This window comes from Cryptomeria japonica, chromosome 4 (genome assembly GCF_030272615.1).
Source record: "Cryptomeria japonica chromosome 4, Sugi_1.0, whole genome shotgun sequence".
NCBI classification, from domain to species: domain Eukaryota; kingdom Viridiplantae; phylum Streptophyta; class Pinopsida; order Cupressales; family Cupressaceae; genus Cryptomeria; species Cryptomeria japonica.
Window position 1 is genome coordinate 532,888,098 of NC_081408.1, and position 15,298 is coordinate 532,903,395.

The 15,298-nt window shown below is 37.0% G+C and overlaps 1 protein-coding gene across 3 annotated transcripts in view; it reads right to left on the reverse strand.

Annotated features, from left to right (window-relative positions):
- LOC131044117 (uncharacterized) overlaps positions 1-15,298 on the reverse strand; it is a 341,446-nt gene that overhangs the window by 221,272 nt on the left and 104,876 nt on the right. For all 3 annotated transcript variants that reach the window (XM_057977369.2, XM_057977370.2, XM_057977371.2), the window contains exon 9: positions 12,805-12,896. In XM_057977369.2, coding sequence (XP_057833352.2) covers positions 12,805-12,896 — 92 coding nt within the window. The remainder of the gene's footprint in view (positions 1-12,804; positions 12,897-15,298) is intronic.

Here is a 15,298-nt window from a genome sequence, read left to right on the forward strand (position 1 = left end):
CTAGATTCATTGAACACACTGTTGCTCGTCAGGATAAGGATGTGCCTTCCTAAAAGATAGCTCTTCACGCCACTTGTCTAGCATGCATTTGTCTCTGGTTTTATTTTGGGAAACTCTATCTAGGTTTGTGTTGTCTTGATCTCATCCGTTGATTTGAGATCGATCTCGGTCTTTCATTCATTTTTCAGAACTCTATATAAACTCATTCTCTCATTTCATTGTGTTGTGGAGAGATTTATGAAATTGTTGCTTAGAGCTACTTGAATAATAAAAAGTTCATTTCCAGATTTTGCTTTGAAGTTTTATTGTTATTAAGTGGTTGCATGGTTGCATATCTTTCTTCAACAATAGAATAGATTTGCTTCGAGTAAATTTGTTTTCAAAAGTTGTTAGATGAATGAAGGATTTGATAATTTAGATTGGTGAAACTCTTACTCATACTTTCTTTGGATGGATGATTTTCGTTCAAAGTGTAAAGTTAGCCTGAGCTTATGATGTGGATGTTTTAACTCCTACTTTGAGTAAACATTGTTCGATTGATGGTATTATTCACAAGTATGAAAACCTTGAGCACAACCTTAGAAGATTGCACCTGCTTTGCGTAGTTGTCCTAGAGTGGCGAAACAAAGTGTTGTTATTGGTTTCACCCAGTATTTACTCTCTTCAATTCATTAGGAATAGCATAAAACTTCTAAACCTTCATCCTTTTGTCCTTTTTTAAGTCCAAAATTAAAAATCCAAAAAAAGAAAGAGAGCATTCATTGCTATATTCGTCTAAGTCCTAACTTGTGATCAACATAATTGAGTGTAAGTCCCCCTTGTGTTTCAATATACATCACCAAGGAAGCTATCCAACATAAAGTTGCCCATTCACATATATAGACCTTGGAGTCACCGTATGGTCTTTCTCGCAATCTTGGCACACGTAGCAATTTTGTTCAGATGAGGAAAGAATATACTTGGATATTTTATTCTAATGTTCGGTATATGATAAAGCATACATCAACAAAACCCTATCATGGTTTCACCAAGCTGCTGCTCATAAAAAAGAACTCAATAATACCCAAAAACCATCAACCAAAGTCACGTTATCTTCATCATGGATCGAACTCAAGGGAAGCATCTTTTTGGCATATTCAAAGGTTGATTCTATGGCATATTCCCTCTCATGAAGGAAATCAAACCTCTTAAGAAAGCCTTTGTGATTAATGATAAAGTTGTTTTAAAGAGACAAAGTTATGTCTCTAGGCATCATTACTTGCAAGGGGGTCCACTTCCCTTTTATTATTAATAATAATATAATAAGCTTATTTGGGCCCTTATTTAAATAAATGGAGACACTTAAGTCATTATTTAAATATTCAATTCATTCACCAAAATCTCACTCAATCACCTCCAAACTGAAACTGAGGGTGCCACTAGTCCCCAGGGTCATGACTGGGTGTAGAACTCCCAAATGCCATTCTCCCCTAGAAAATAGGGATCCCTCACAAAGACTACGGAGCTGTCCCTAACCATGAAATTCACTCCACTAGCTTCCTACCAATCCTCTTGACCTCCTAGTGGGCCCATTAGTGACTACCAGTCTACTTCTTAAAAATAGGAACCTCCCTAAAATCAAGGAGACAGTCCCAAAACAATTGTGGATGCCTCCAATGTCACAAGCTATACTTCTCCAATGTCACCAACTATGCTTCCCCAAGCTCCGGATGAACTAACAATCACTCCCTAAAAAATAGGGCCCCTTCCTAAAAAATAAGAAACTGGCTCGAGACCCCAAAAATGACTCACATGTCTCCCCAAAGTCTCATGTTCCACTGTATAAGTCCCTTGTCCACTATATTAGCCTACGAGGACTCCTGTCAATAGGCTAATCTTGCTAGAGCTCAACTATCTTAGGAAGGGGACATGACACAGGGGATGGCGAGAAGTGTTTCCGATACGGGGGTACTTTTGTGCCATTTTTTAGGGGACAACAGGTACAGCTATTAAAAAATAGAGAAATTTTAAAAATACAAAATAAGTTCAAATATTAATATCATAGCATTGACGAAGCATTCATCATAGACATTATATTACCTTTGTGAGCATGGATAATTGAATAGGAATCATCAATACTATTTTTGGAGTATAAAAATGGCATTTCTTGCCAAGAATGACTTAACTTCTTGTTGTATTCAACAATATAATGAACATTGAACATAGCATGCCAACTTTGTCTATGAAAGTCCTTGTATACTAAACAAGTTCTTCACTCTATGAAACAAGATAATCCTTGATTGTAGCTTTGACTATGAAGATGTAGAGATTTGTAATACGCGATATGTATATTGCAGAGTTTGTTATCATGATTCATCATTCGTCTAATACTTCGTTGGACTTATAGTTTGATGGGGGTTTGGGGGCAACGCCCCCAGAAAGGTCAAGGGGCAGTATCCCTTGTGGGGGTTTGGGGGCAGCACCCCTAGTGGGGTAGAGGGTTAGTGCTATTTTCATCAATTTAACACAAATGTAATTTATTAAGGTTCTATAATGTATATATGAATGCTTTATCAATGTTATCATATGCATAATTAAGATTTCCCTATATATTTTTAATTTTTAATTTTCTCAAACTTTTATATAGTCATCCCCTTTGTTGTCCCCAGTCGTCACTAAAAATGACTCAAAAAGTTGGTGACCCCAAAACCCATCCCTTGTTGTCCTTGTCCCAAAAACTTGGGGCAGCATAGGTTTAACTCTATAAATATAGCTAGCATATTCCCCACTGACTTTTCCCATTACTCATAATGAGACCTGTTGTGATGTATTCACACATCGCCCCATTGAAAATGGGGACTTCGCTTTTGTCTTCTTTCTAGGATAGTGTTAGAGTCCTTTGCTATCAACCTTTGCATTCGGGAGGTCAATTTGAGCATAGAGAGAAAGAGGTTTGATGGAGAAGCCCTTTATATCAAGCCTAGTCAACATTGCAATGTTTCCTTCATCATCCAGATGATTTCAGCATATTTCAATGAGAGGTGAGATCCGGAAGCAAAATTTGACTAAGTATGCTAAAATTTCCTTTGCTCCAATCTAGGAGCGAATTTTGCTTCCATTGCCCCCCTTTAGGAGCAAAATCCCTCTCCAAGCCTTCAAAATCACCTATTGCTGCCTCTAATCATCATGTGACACCTTAGTTTGAGCAAAGGATTCAATCCTTGATTAGGAACCTTGAATGAGGTTAAGTGTGGAAGTCATTTCCATTGCTCCTCATTAGGAGCGAAAACCACTTCCTTTGCCCTCTTCTTGGAGCAAAATTGCTTTATTGAGCACATTTGAAGAAAATAAATAAGTTTTAATGCCTTTGACACCATTTTGATCATAGATGAAACGAAGTTCATCATGATTTTGGCTAAGGAATGGAGGGAAGATGGTGAATTGAGGTCATTTCCTTTGCTCCTCTCTACGAGCGAAAAACACTGCAATTGCTCTCCCTTGAGAGCGAAATTCCCTTCCATTGCCTTTAGTCGAGAGCGAAATCACATTCAAGGCAAGTAATGAGATCTTTTGATGCGTGAGAGCTAAATCCTACGGTGCAAGTTAGTGAGATCGAGCTAGAAGGTGAGTTTGGAGATCATTTCCATTACTCAAGGTTCAAGGCGAAAACCACTTCCTTTGCTCCCCTTTGGGAGCAAAATTCGCTTCCCTTGCCCTTGGTTGAAAGCGAATTTGTCTCTAGAGCCCTTACATGAGCATAATTTGACACACTTGAGTTGGTATAATGAAAGGTTGATGAGTAAAAGGGAGAAAAACTTCAACTTGGAGTCCATTTCCATTGCTCCTCAGTGGGAGCGAATTTCACTTCCTTTGCTCTCTTCCAAGAGCGAAATTCCTCCTAAGGCTTTCTTTAAGGCTAATTCTTGTTCCTTTGCCTCTCTTTGAGAGAGACAAGCTCTTCCTTTGCCCTTAGATAGGAGCGAAGTTGATTCCAAGGCTCTTCTTGAGGTTATTTTGGCACATTTTCACGCATGAAGGATAGAGAGCTTAAGTTTTGAACTGATGGAATGAAGAGAGAGGTTGAAACTTTGGCTAAGTATCTAAAGATTTCCATTGCTCCTTGTTAGGAGCAAATTTTACTTCATTGCCCTTCTTTGAGAGCGAAAATCATCTCAAGGCAATTTTGATGACCACTTGAAGCATTTCACATAAGAGAGATGATGAGCTTGAGGCATAAGATGGTGAAATTGATAAAACCCAACTAAGTGGTTTGAAGGTTATTTCCTTTGCTTCTCCTTAGGAGCGAAAAGTGCTTCCATTGCTCCTTCTTAGGAGCGAAATCACCTACCTTTGCTCCTTCATGAGAGCGAATTCACTTCTAAGGCACTCATTGAGGGTAATTTGATGGTTTTTGCACAAGGAAACTAAAAAACTTAAGGAATGAATGAGGTACAAGAGATCAATTGATGAAGAGGTGATGGAATTACTCCAACTTCCATTGCCTATCCTTAGGAGCGACCTTCTCTCTAAATGCTCTCATCAAACTTGCAAATCACATAAAATCGGAGATTATATCAAATTAGGACGTTATATAGAAGGTATATATCATGTGGATTTGATGCTCATTTGCTTATCTTGCAGGAGGTCAAGAAAGAAATCAAAGGGACCGGTTTAGAGGAAGATCGAAACAAGTGTCCTAAGGAGGAAATTTCAACATCAAGGTCAAGATACAAGGAAGATGTCCTCAAAAGGAAAACTTCATCAGCAAATACAATGACATCAACCAAGGTCATCACATAGTCTATATCAAACATGATCAAGGAAGCAGATAGTTTCAGAAGAGTTAATCAAAGTTAGAGGATCATCATCATCATTGTTGAAGCTGGATAATGTTGAGTATCAAGAGATATTATTCAATACTCATTCGTGATGATGAATCAAGCCTACAAATGCAAGTTGAAGTGGCGTCCTAGTCATCATTATAGTCACTACTCAACAATCAAAGGAGTTCCACATCAGCACGTCCGGATTCAATGAACCAAGCTCGTCATATGGAGGCACAAACTTTGAAGCACCTAACCCCCATTTTCTATTGGTTCACATTCAGTATTGAACCTGAATCTAATTATTTCATTGGCTAAGAGGAGTTTGTTGTAACAAACCCTAATTAGGGTTTTCATAGTAAAATCTCAGCCATTGATCTCAAATCAATTCAGGCCATTCATTGTAAAATGAGCTCTTTATATAAAGCTCAAGCTCTTCATTTGTAAAGGTTAATAGAAAGAAGTCAATAGAATAGTAATAGAATAGAGAATAGTTTAATAGCTAGATAGCAATTAGAGTAGAAGTTAGATTAGGAGAAGGCAAAGATTGTTGCCAAAAATCTTGTTGTAAAGAGCATATGATTTCATTGAAGTTATGGTGAATTAATGTGTTATTTCAACAAGTCGCATGGTCTCTACTTCTCGACTCATTCACTTTCATGTTGATTAGATTGAATGTAAGAATTTGTTGAATGCATTTATATGGAATCCGTTTAGTCCATACCACTAGCGTCTTGATGATTTAAGTGTGCCTTGCATGGTCAACTGGAAGCTATGAGCTTAACTTTGAATTGTTATACATTCATTGTTTATGCATTAACTTGCATGGTGATCAATGTTTGATGATAATTATTTGAACATCTTTGAGTTATCCCTTAGAAGATTGCACCGAGCTTGTGTCTAATTGTTCGGTTTGATGGTGAGACCTTGCCTAGTAGGATTCCATTGAGTCATTCACTCTTCTCTTACATTCTTAGGATTAGAATAGACTCCCTCAAACCTTATATCTTTTGCCCTTTTTTATTCTCCAAGCAAGTAGGTAGAATCTAAGTTCCAGCAATTCAAGCATTCAACAATTCAACGTAAGTCCCCTTGTGATTCCAACATAATCACATCAAACCATTGAGCTTATCCACACGGCGTGACCCGACATTGAAGAACCTTGGAGTTGTCTCAAGTGATCCTTAAGCTAATCTTGAGTATTTGAGTGACTTAGATCAAGAGAGGATTAGATACTTTTGGGTATTTTATTCTGTGTTCGCATGTGCATGAAAAACTCATCAACAAGACCTATTTAATAATAATAATAATTAGGTATTCATTGAGTCCCTGAAATGATCCCATTCAAAATGATATAACCAATAGAAATGTGATAGTTTTGCTTGAGCATTTTTGGCCTTGTTGTTAAGTCTAGGTAGTAAGACCATATTTTTTAGGCCCAAAATTTGACAACTTTTATCTAACTTCAATTTATTTTATATTTAATTTAATCATATTTAGTAAATGATGAAACAATTTGTGTATATTGAGTTTATTCATTGCAAAATGTAAACATTAATAAACGTTTAATTATTGCCCAATAGGTTTTGGTCTAGCAGTCAGGGATGAGGAGTTTCACACATCAAACCTAGATCCAAATCCCACCACATGAGGCAACCATTACAAAGGCCATTAGGACAATTGGAGGTAGGGATCACACTTATGGCAATGCATGGACAAAATTCCACCCTTATGATTCACCATGAGGACACTTTGCGATATGGTTGAGCATAAACATATTTAAAAAACAAGGCCAACCCCATGTCTACTATGAGATGCCCCACACTTTACCTTAAATTTTTGCAACAAGTTTGAGTCTATCAATGGGGAATGAAGAATTTCAATCGTAGAGCTAGGTCACAGACCCACTAGGCAAGGAACCCTTATCATAACCATGGGAACACCCAGAGGTAAGAATTGGACTTATGGTAATGTGTGAGCCCAAGCCCACCCATATATCTCACCATGGTGACACCTTGAGGCACAATCAAGGATAACCAAATTAAAGAACCAAGCCCAACCCCTTGTCCACTATGAGATGCCCCACAATTTACCCCAAAATTTTAGACCGAGTTTGGATCTAACAATGCGGAATGATAAGTTTCACACTAAGGACTTAGGCTCAAATCACATCATGTAAACATCTAGAGGTAGTGGTTACACATATGGCAATGCATAGACCAAAGTCTACCTCTTTGATTTTTCATGGTAACGCCTTAAGGAATGGTGAATGTAACCATAATAAGAAGCCAATCCTGCCCCCATGTTTGCCATGAAATTCCTAACAATTTAACGTGATTTCTTTCCAAAGGGTTTGGGTCTAACAATGGGGAATGAGACGTTTCGCACTAGAAACCTACATTCAAATGTTGCTCAATGAGGCAATCCTCTTAGTGGCCCTGGGGGCACCTAAAGGTAGGGACTGCACTTCTGACATTACACAGACTAGCACCCACCACTACATTTTTCTATGGGACCACCTTGAGGTACAATCAAGTGTGTTGGTTAAAAAATTTGTACACCTGGGGGATGTGCAAAATTGTGGTTTCAGCCACAGTGTGTGAGTATGATACTCTCCTAATTTAGGGAAGGCTCCCCCTATCTACAAACTAAACTAATCTAATATGGGTGGGGCAGCAGTCTTTCATCTTCTTTCAAAAAAAACTATACTCTTTTCTCTTCACAGAAAAATAATAGCAATTGTAAATAAATAATAGCAAATACAGAAATCAGACTTTTTTGTAGGATTTTTGGAACATAAAGGGAAGCAAAGTTTCCATGAAGGCACAAAGACCTCCGTCACTTCCCTAGGACAGAAAAACAAAAATGAAAGCACGAAGTCTTCAACACTTCTACTGTCCTATCAACCTTTGTAGATGATTTTCTGGTAACTAAGCACAATATTTAGCAGCTCAAAGTCTAACTACATGATGCACCTCTTATGCACAAACATAGAAAATAAAAGCAGCACAAACTCTGCAAGTTACCCCTTTGCTTGAGCATCCTACAATAGTTTCAGACGTGACAAGCAGCTCAAAGTCTGTAGTATCAAATCTTAAAACCAATCTAAAATTCCAAACACAATAAGCAGCTCAAAGTTTGCAAGATTGAGCTTGAATCCCTCTTGTATAACACATCAAAACTCACAATCAAACACTATAAAATGTCATCACATAACACCTTGAATCAACACAAACTTTGAAAGCAATTGGCCTCTTTTAACTGACTGCAATCTGATTTACAACTAAGCTCAAAGTCTTAGAGCGTACATACAAACTGGCAGAGTTTTATTGCATTGCCAAAAGATATCTATTACAATAGACCCCCTCAAGTATTTATAGGAGAGGAGCCTTGAGAAAAAGGTGGGAGGATCCTAACTAACTTGAGAAATTCTCTCAGCCACCATGACTTATTCCAACTACAGTCCTAATCTAACTCAACTTGTAGTTGTCTTACATGTAATTACATTTTTACAAAAATGCAAGTGAAAGTGACACTTGCAATTACAAATTTGACATTAAATGTAATTTGTCAAAACAAAATTACAAATGCATAATTGACATTATTCTATGTGTCTCAAGACACAACTCTAACTACATCATCCTTTGTTTGTGATGATCTTCATGTTGCTTCAGGATGCTAAAACTTGAAGTATTCTAGATCGGTGAAGACATATTGAACCGGAACGGGAATTTGCATCCTTAATGATCTTTGTGTCCTTGGCCAACGAACTTCAACCTTATCTTCTTGCTTGGGGTAGTACTAGCTTTTCGGGAGGGAAAGGGCTGCCTTCCTCTTTTCATGTCAAGACCATCTTTGTCTTGAAAGCATTCTATAATTTGCATCCATGAATTGTTGTTGTATCTCTTCTTTGTATCATCCTCCAATCTTGAAATCTGCTTGCAAAATAAGGCCCATGCCTTAATTTATTGATTTGGTAGGTCATGTGTGCAAACAAGATTGACATGGGAAGGGATAAATTAACGCAAAAAGGGCTCACAAGTGAATTTTGAGTTCTAGAAGTTGCATTACATGTGTGGAAAAACAAGAGCATTAACTTGCAATTGTGGAGAACAAACATGCAACTTCATATGTGTAATAGGTAACTACAAGTTTGCACTTGTAAATGGACCTTTAAGACTCATTTTCAAGTGTTTTTTGAATGCATTTTGGACCAATTTCGGGTTCTGGAAGGCTGAGTGCAAGTGAAGACACACCTGCAATCAGGTTTTAAAATTCCGGTTGCAAGTGGACTTGTAATGGGAAAAATGAATGGATAGGTATGGAGAGGGACATTCTCATCTTGGCGACTTGGAAAATGGGAAAAACTCTTCAACATTGTAATTTTTGTAAAAAGAAGGTTAACTCTTTTTACCAGAGGGAAGGACAACATAACCAAAGCTACTTGTAATCGGGTTTTGAAATTCCGAATAAAAGTAGAAATGAAAAGGGGGAAAATCTTGCACATTCACAAATTGATTTGCAAATAACTTATCAATTTGGGGAAGATCTTGAAGAAACCCAAAATCTAAGCAAGAGCAAATGCCCTAGATCAAAGCAAATGGAATTGAAAGAAACCGAGATGCTCTTGAAATAGGTTAGGAAGACACCACATTATGATTGCAACCAGCAAACCAAATCGGTTTTGTCTTCAAATCTTCCCACTAAAAATGGCTTGGAGGAAGAAAGATACTTGATCTCAAACACTCATCAATGGGGGACGTGTTGCAAATGTGGCGAGAAGGAGATTCATGCCCCCAAAACGTGGCAACACCCAACAAAGATATCTTCCAAAAACATGTATAAAAACGCCTTCTATAATGCAAAACATGTTTGCCCAATCCCTTTTTGATGAAAAACGTGGCAACAAACATTAATCTCCAACGATTTTGCATGCATATTGGACGGATTTAGTGGAGAAACGCCATAAGAAACGGATTTGGAAGAACAAATGTGCAGATCGGGTTCTTCATTTGCAACTACAAGCAAAATGTGCCCTCCAAAAGATGCATTCGGGTTTCTAAAACCCCTTTACAAGTTTTAAATTACATCATTTTTAACTTCATTTGGGCAAATTTGAGTTTTAAAGGAAGAACACAAAAATAAAGAGCAAAACAACTTGTAATAGGGAAATAAAATCCCCTTTACAAGCTAAAAATGACTTAAAGGACATAAAACATGTAATAGGGAAATAAAAACCCTATTACATCTAAAAATCAATTAAGTAGGGACTTTTAAAAGAAACTACAAGTTCTCATTAAACTTGTAATTTTAAATTCACTTGCAATTTGTCCAGAAAGTTCCTACAATGACTTTAAAGACATAAAAAAGCAAGGGGGAAATAAAAAGTAAGTTACAAGTGACAAGTTTTAAATAAAGTGCACTTGTAATTGTTTTAAAAGTTCCCTACAACACTAAAACAAGAGAAAAATAAAACTTGCAATCAAGGAAAATTTCCCACCTGCAATTAGGAAGAAAAAACTCGAAATTGAAGAAAAAACATAGCGAACGAACTCGAAACGCGATGAAATTTGAAATGCAGATCAAGGATGGACCGGAGATCAGCCTAGTTTAACCAGAAGCGAAAATTTTGCCTCAGGAAGCATGTCTTAGAGTAAAATCTTCAACCTACAGTGACTACTCTGAAACCTGAAATTGCACAAAAGGCTAGGAAAAAGAAGACCAAAACTCATCAAAATTTGGACAATGATGGCAAAGACACCACTCAATGATTTGACGCTAACAAATGTGAGTTTTGCACCTCGTAAAATGTGCCTTGGAGACAAAAATGACATATTTTAAGCAAAAATTTGTAGGTGTTGTCACATTTTTGAATTTTCAAAAATGAGGACAACAAAGTGTAAGAACCATATTAAGGAATCAAGACCACCGCCATGTCTACCATGAGATGCCCCGCAATTTAACCCCAAATATTTTGCCCAATGGGTGTGGTTCTAGCAATGGAGAATGAGGAGTATTACACTATAGACCTAGTTTCAACCCTCACTAAGGAAGGCATCCCTTTTCGTAGCCATGAAAGTACCTAAAGATAGGGATCACTCTTATAAAACTGCATGGGCCAAGGCCCACCCCTATGTTTTGTGCCCATATGTTTTGCATTGCAAAGGTCTTAGAAGAACGATCAAGTGTACCTGTAGTAATGAACCAAGCTACCCCTATGTTTGTGTTACGTGCTACAATTTATCACACAAATCACATGTCAATAAGGTTGAGCTCAATTCGTGAAACTATTGGGTCTCATTATGGGGATCCAAATTCAAATCTCCATAGTGACATGTAAGATGGAATTCTGCATGTAACACTTGGACTTCCATTATCCTCTTCTATCTCTTCTAAGTTGCATAAGTATGTGTTCATTAAGTGGATATGTTAGTTGAGTTGGTCCTTAATGTACAAAGTAATTTATTTAGATTGGATGAGGCCCCCCATTTATAGCCTCCCTAGCTGAAGCCAGACTAAAATTCTCAAGGTACCAATCAAAAAAAAAATCATCATCAGCTAGATCCAATCCTCCTATTTACAAATATTATTTTCTAACTCAGGACTCTTACAATTTCTAGGAGATTAATAGTGGTAATGAAGGTAAGGGATCCCATTATTTTTCTTTTCTTTTTTCCTCTATACAATTTATTATCAAAATATCCTTCTATAATGAAAAAATTGGTAAAGCTTGTCCGATTTTTTGTTTTCAGTTAAATTCATGATTGAAGCATACCGCCATTGCTTGGCCTTGTCTACAAGATACAAACTTATTAAACCTGGAAAACTACATTTCATTCATTTGTTAAATGTTTTTCATCATTATGTAGTTTTTCCTTGAAAAACTATAAGTTGGATTACAATTTTTAAAACTTCAATATTATTTCTTAAGTTGTTCAACTCTAGATTTAGAATATAAACTCCATTTGGGTCACTCACAGAAGTATTAAGTTGCTGGCAATTTCCAACAAATTACTGGTAAGTGCATCTATTATATTTTACTTTTTGGTGAACCGGTAGGGCTTGACAATGTGTTCCCCATTCTCAATAAAAGTATAGGAGTGAAGCTCAACCATTAGAAATTAAATCTGAGAATCAACAAAAAGTGGAAATGATAATGCTTCCAAACATTATTCAACTACAAAAGGATGCCATACAACACTGTCATTTTATAAATAACATCACTGCAAAAATTTACTTATTTTAATTAGATTTTCAAAAGTGACTAGGAAGTGCAGAGAACCATATAGACAAGGGTTCTGGAAACCTAGAGTGCCACAGTGAACTCCACAGTAATTTCATATTTTGATTGCCTGCGGAGAAAATCTAATGTGTTAATTGAGACACAGATTATTTCTAAAGTCCAGTCTAAGACTTGCCACTAAACAGGAAGCTGTAAAAACACAAGCACAAATTGTTCAAAATACTGTGAAAAATGCAAGAAAAAATGTAAAGAAGAAGAGAAGACAAGTGACAACCTAAGCGGTTTTTCCTTGATGTAGATAATATAATTATCTTCATACTGTGAGAAATGATAACAGGGAAAGCTCAAGACATGACTTATGCCTTGGGCTTCAACTATTGTAGTGGTGACAAGTCAGTCACACCCAACAAATGGGAAAAATAAGAGATACTCTAGAAGATTGATGGCAAAACCAAGCACTATTATCTCCAATAACAAAAAAGTACCCCCAGCCAACTACAAAAATATCACAATAATATGTTTTCTAGTGTATGACACCTTATATTAACTACATTCAAGATGGAGACAACATATTCATGTTCTTTACAATTTAACTCTTTAAGTTTGTTGTACAATTGCAACACAGGGACCTTTATCCAAATTCACGTTGCTACACTAAGTTAGGTTAAATAGATATATTCCAGTGCACAATTTTTCTTTACTTCAACATATTTGTTAATTTCTTCTTAGTACATAATTCCGTGCACAAAACTCTCTTACCTGAATTTGTCCCCACTGGAAAATGCCAGATCGGATAAGCCAAAATGCTCCATATCCTCCTGTTCTGAAGGATTCAGCTTCCTCTCCAATACCTGAAACGAAAGAAGGCTTTTGCCATGATGTGTGTCTCAGGAAAACCTGAATAAAATAAAAAACTACAAATCCAGAGCACACAAGCTGGAGTGATTATCTTTTAAAAGTTCTCTCTATACACAATAGTGCAAACAATCTGTTGAAAGAGGAAAAAGAAAGATTCAACGTGAACACACTAACATACATTCAGTTGCATTCTATTCAATTTTAACCACCAGAACTACCATCAATAAGCAGCTGGATGAACTCAAAAAGCATCCTATTCCCGTTTCATCTTAACCTTGGTTTGAAGAGAATCATCAAGGTTAAGTGTCTATTTAATATTTTATTCAATCTCAGGTTGGGCGCCTAACTTAGGAAGTTCTAAGTGAAATTAATAAAGAGAAATAAAAAGGTTAAGAAGCTCAAGTAATATTTTGTTTACGCAAGAATTTTGAAATGAATAAATAAATAGAGCTTGGATGCCCATTTCATTCATTCACGGAAATCAATTTGGAGTTTTTTAGCTTGAGAGCTGAAGCAAGGGTTTGAACCAGTACCTTGTGGACACGGAAACCTTCACAGGTTTGGATACCTACGACAGTGAAAGATCTCATTACAAGGATTGCAGGAGAGCTTACTTGAATTAATTGAGAGAGGATTGACAGAGTTTGCAGAGGAATGGAGAGCAGATTTGAAAGTAATGAATGATTGCAGATTTGAGGTGAGTGGAGGCATAGATTGCAGACCATACCATTCTCTTCTTCAGCCGTACTATTTCTAATGCAGGCCATAATATCTCTAGGATCTAGCATGCGATTTTAAGGCACTGAAAAAGCAGATTTTTGATAAGGGTTCCTAGCAGATCAGTGACTGTAACATTTACAGAATGACTGTAGCTTTCAAATTACTATTGATAGGAAAATAATCAGACTGAACTAATTCATTGTTGCTCTATCTTGCCTGGCTGGGCATGTGAATCGCATATGTTCAATATTTACAATAAATTGTTGGATCTTGTGGAGATAGTTATTTGATAGTGTTTAGAAGTTGTTTTCTCATTTGTTTCTTGCATTTCTTTTCAATAATTGCATAAACACAAAAAAAAATCAAAAAACCAAAAAATAGACAAAAAAAAACTCGAAGTCAGAAAAGGGGTGGGACACTTCGTATTGTTGGGAAGTGGGAATTGCCAATTCAATTTCTCCACGATGCTTCTCCAGCAGAATTGTACCATATCACACTTTAAAGGAGATGATCAGGCCTTAAAAATACTAACCTTTTAAACCTATCCCCTATTAGAATCCTATTTTGAAGAGAAGCCCAAGCGAACACTTCTGCTTTGGGAAGGCACTTACTACTCTATGAGTTGGGTCAGCCAATTTTCCTTCCAAATAAAATCCTCTTGAATTTTGTAGCCAAGCTTTATTGAGTATCGACCTGTCTTCCCACCACACCATACTACCTCATCATCTTCTTCCGAAATCCAAACGGATCTAGCATCCAATTGTTATTGTAGACCTTACTTTAGATCTGCTAAAGCATATACATCTCTTAAATCGTGCCATCACCAATTGACAAACCCTGCAGCCCATTTAGGTTCCACAAAATCTCTCACTTTATGCCCTCACTGTTCCATCAATAATTGAATCAGAGCTTCCAAATTCTGCATATTATCGATGATTTCATGGTCATTCCAAGAGTCAATCCAAAAGGAGGACTTTATCCCATTCTTCATTCTCCACATGACATGATTGTTAATAATAGGCCTATAAGAGGAGATGAAGTCCAAATGGCAGAGCCACCGAAAGGGTCCCTAACAGTGAGGATCTGAATAGGACAGAGAGAGTCCAAAGATTTATGCTAAAGGACACAGAACCACTTTTGCTGACCGTTGTTGTACATCTACCAAACTACTTTAGTCCCAAGGCCAAGCCCCTGTAGGAAATGTTTCTCAATACAACACCCCCAGCTTCCTTTGGTTGGTTGATCTTGACCCAAGCTATTAAGGGGATTTTCTTACTATCTTTACTTCCATTCTAGAAAAAATGCCTCATTGCTTGGGTTAGTAACTCATTTAATTTATTGGGAAGCTTCAAGCAAGACATCGCATTGTTTGGAAGCGCCGCTAACACTACCCATAGGATGATGATCCAACCCGCCATAGTCAACCATTTACCTTTCCAAGTACTAGCTTTGTTAATGTAGTTACTAGTCAACTAATTCCACAAGTTAACCTTGTTGAGATCTACAAAAAGAGGAAACCCTAGAAATTTACCTAGCAAACGAGCCACTTTGAGATTCAAGATTCTCCGATCACCCTTTGTTTACTGGGAGTTGTATTGAAGAAGAAAACATCTGACTTATGCAAATTTACTTTTTGCCCTAAGACCGCACAATACTTATCCAACATTTGCTTAAT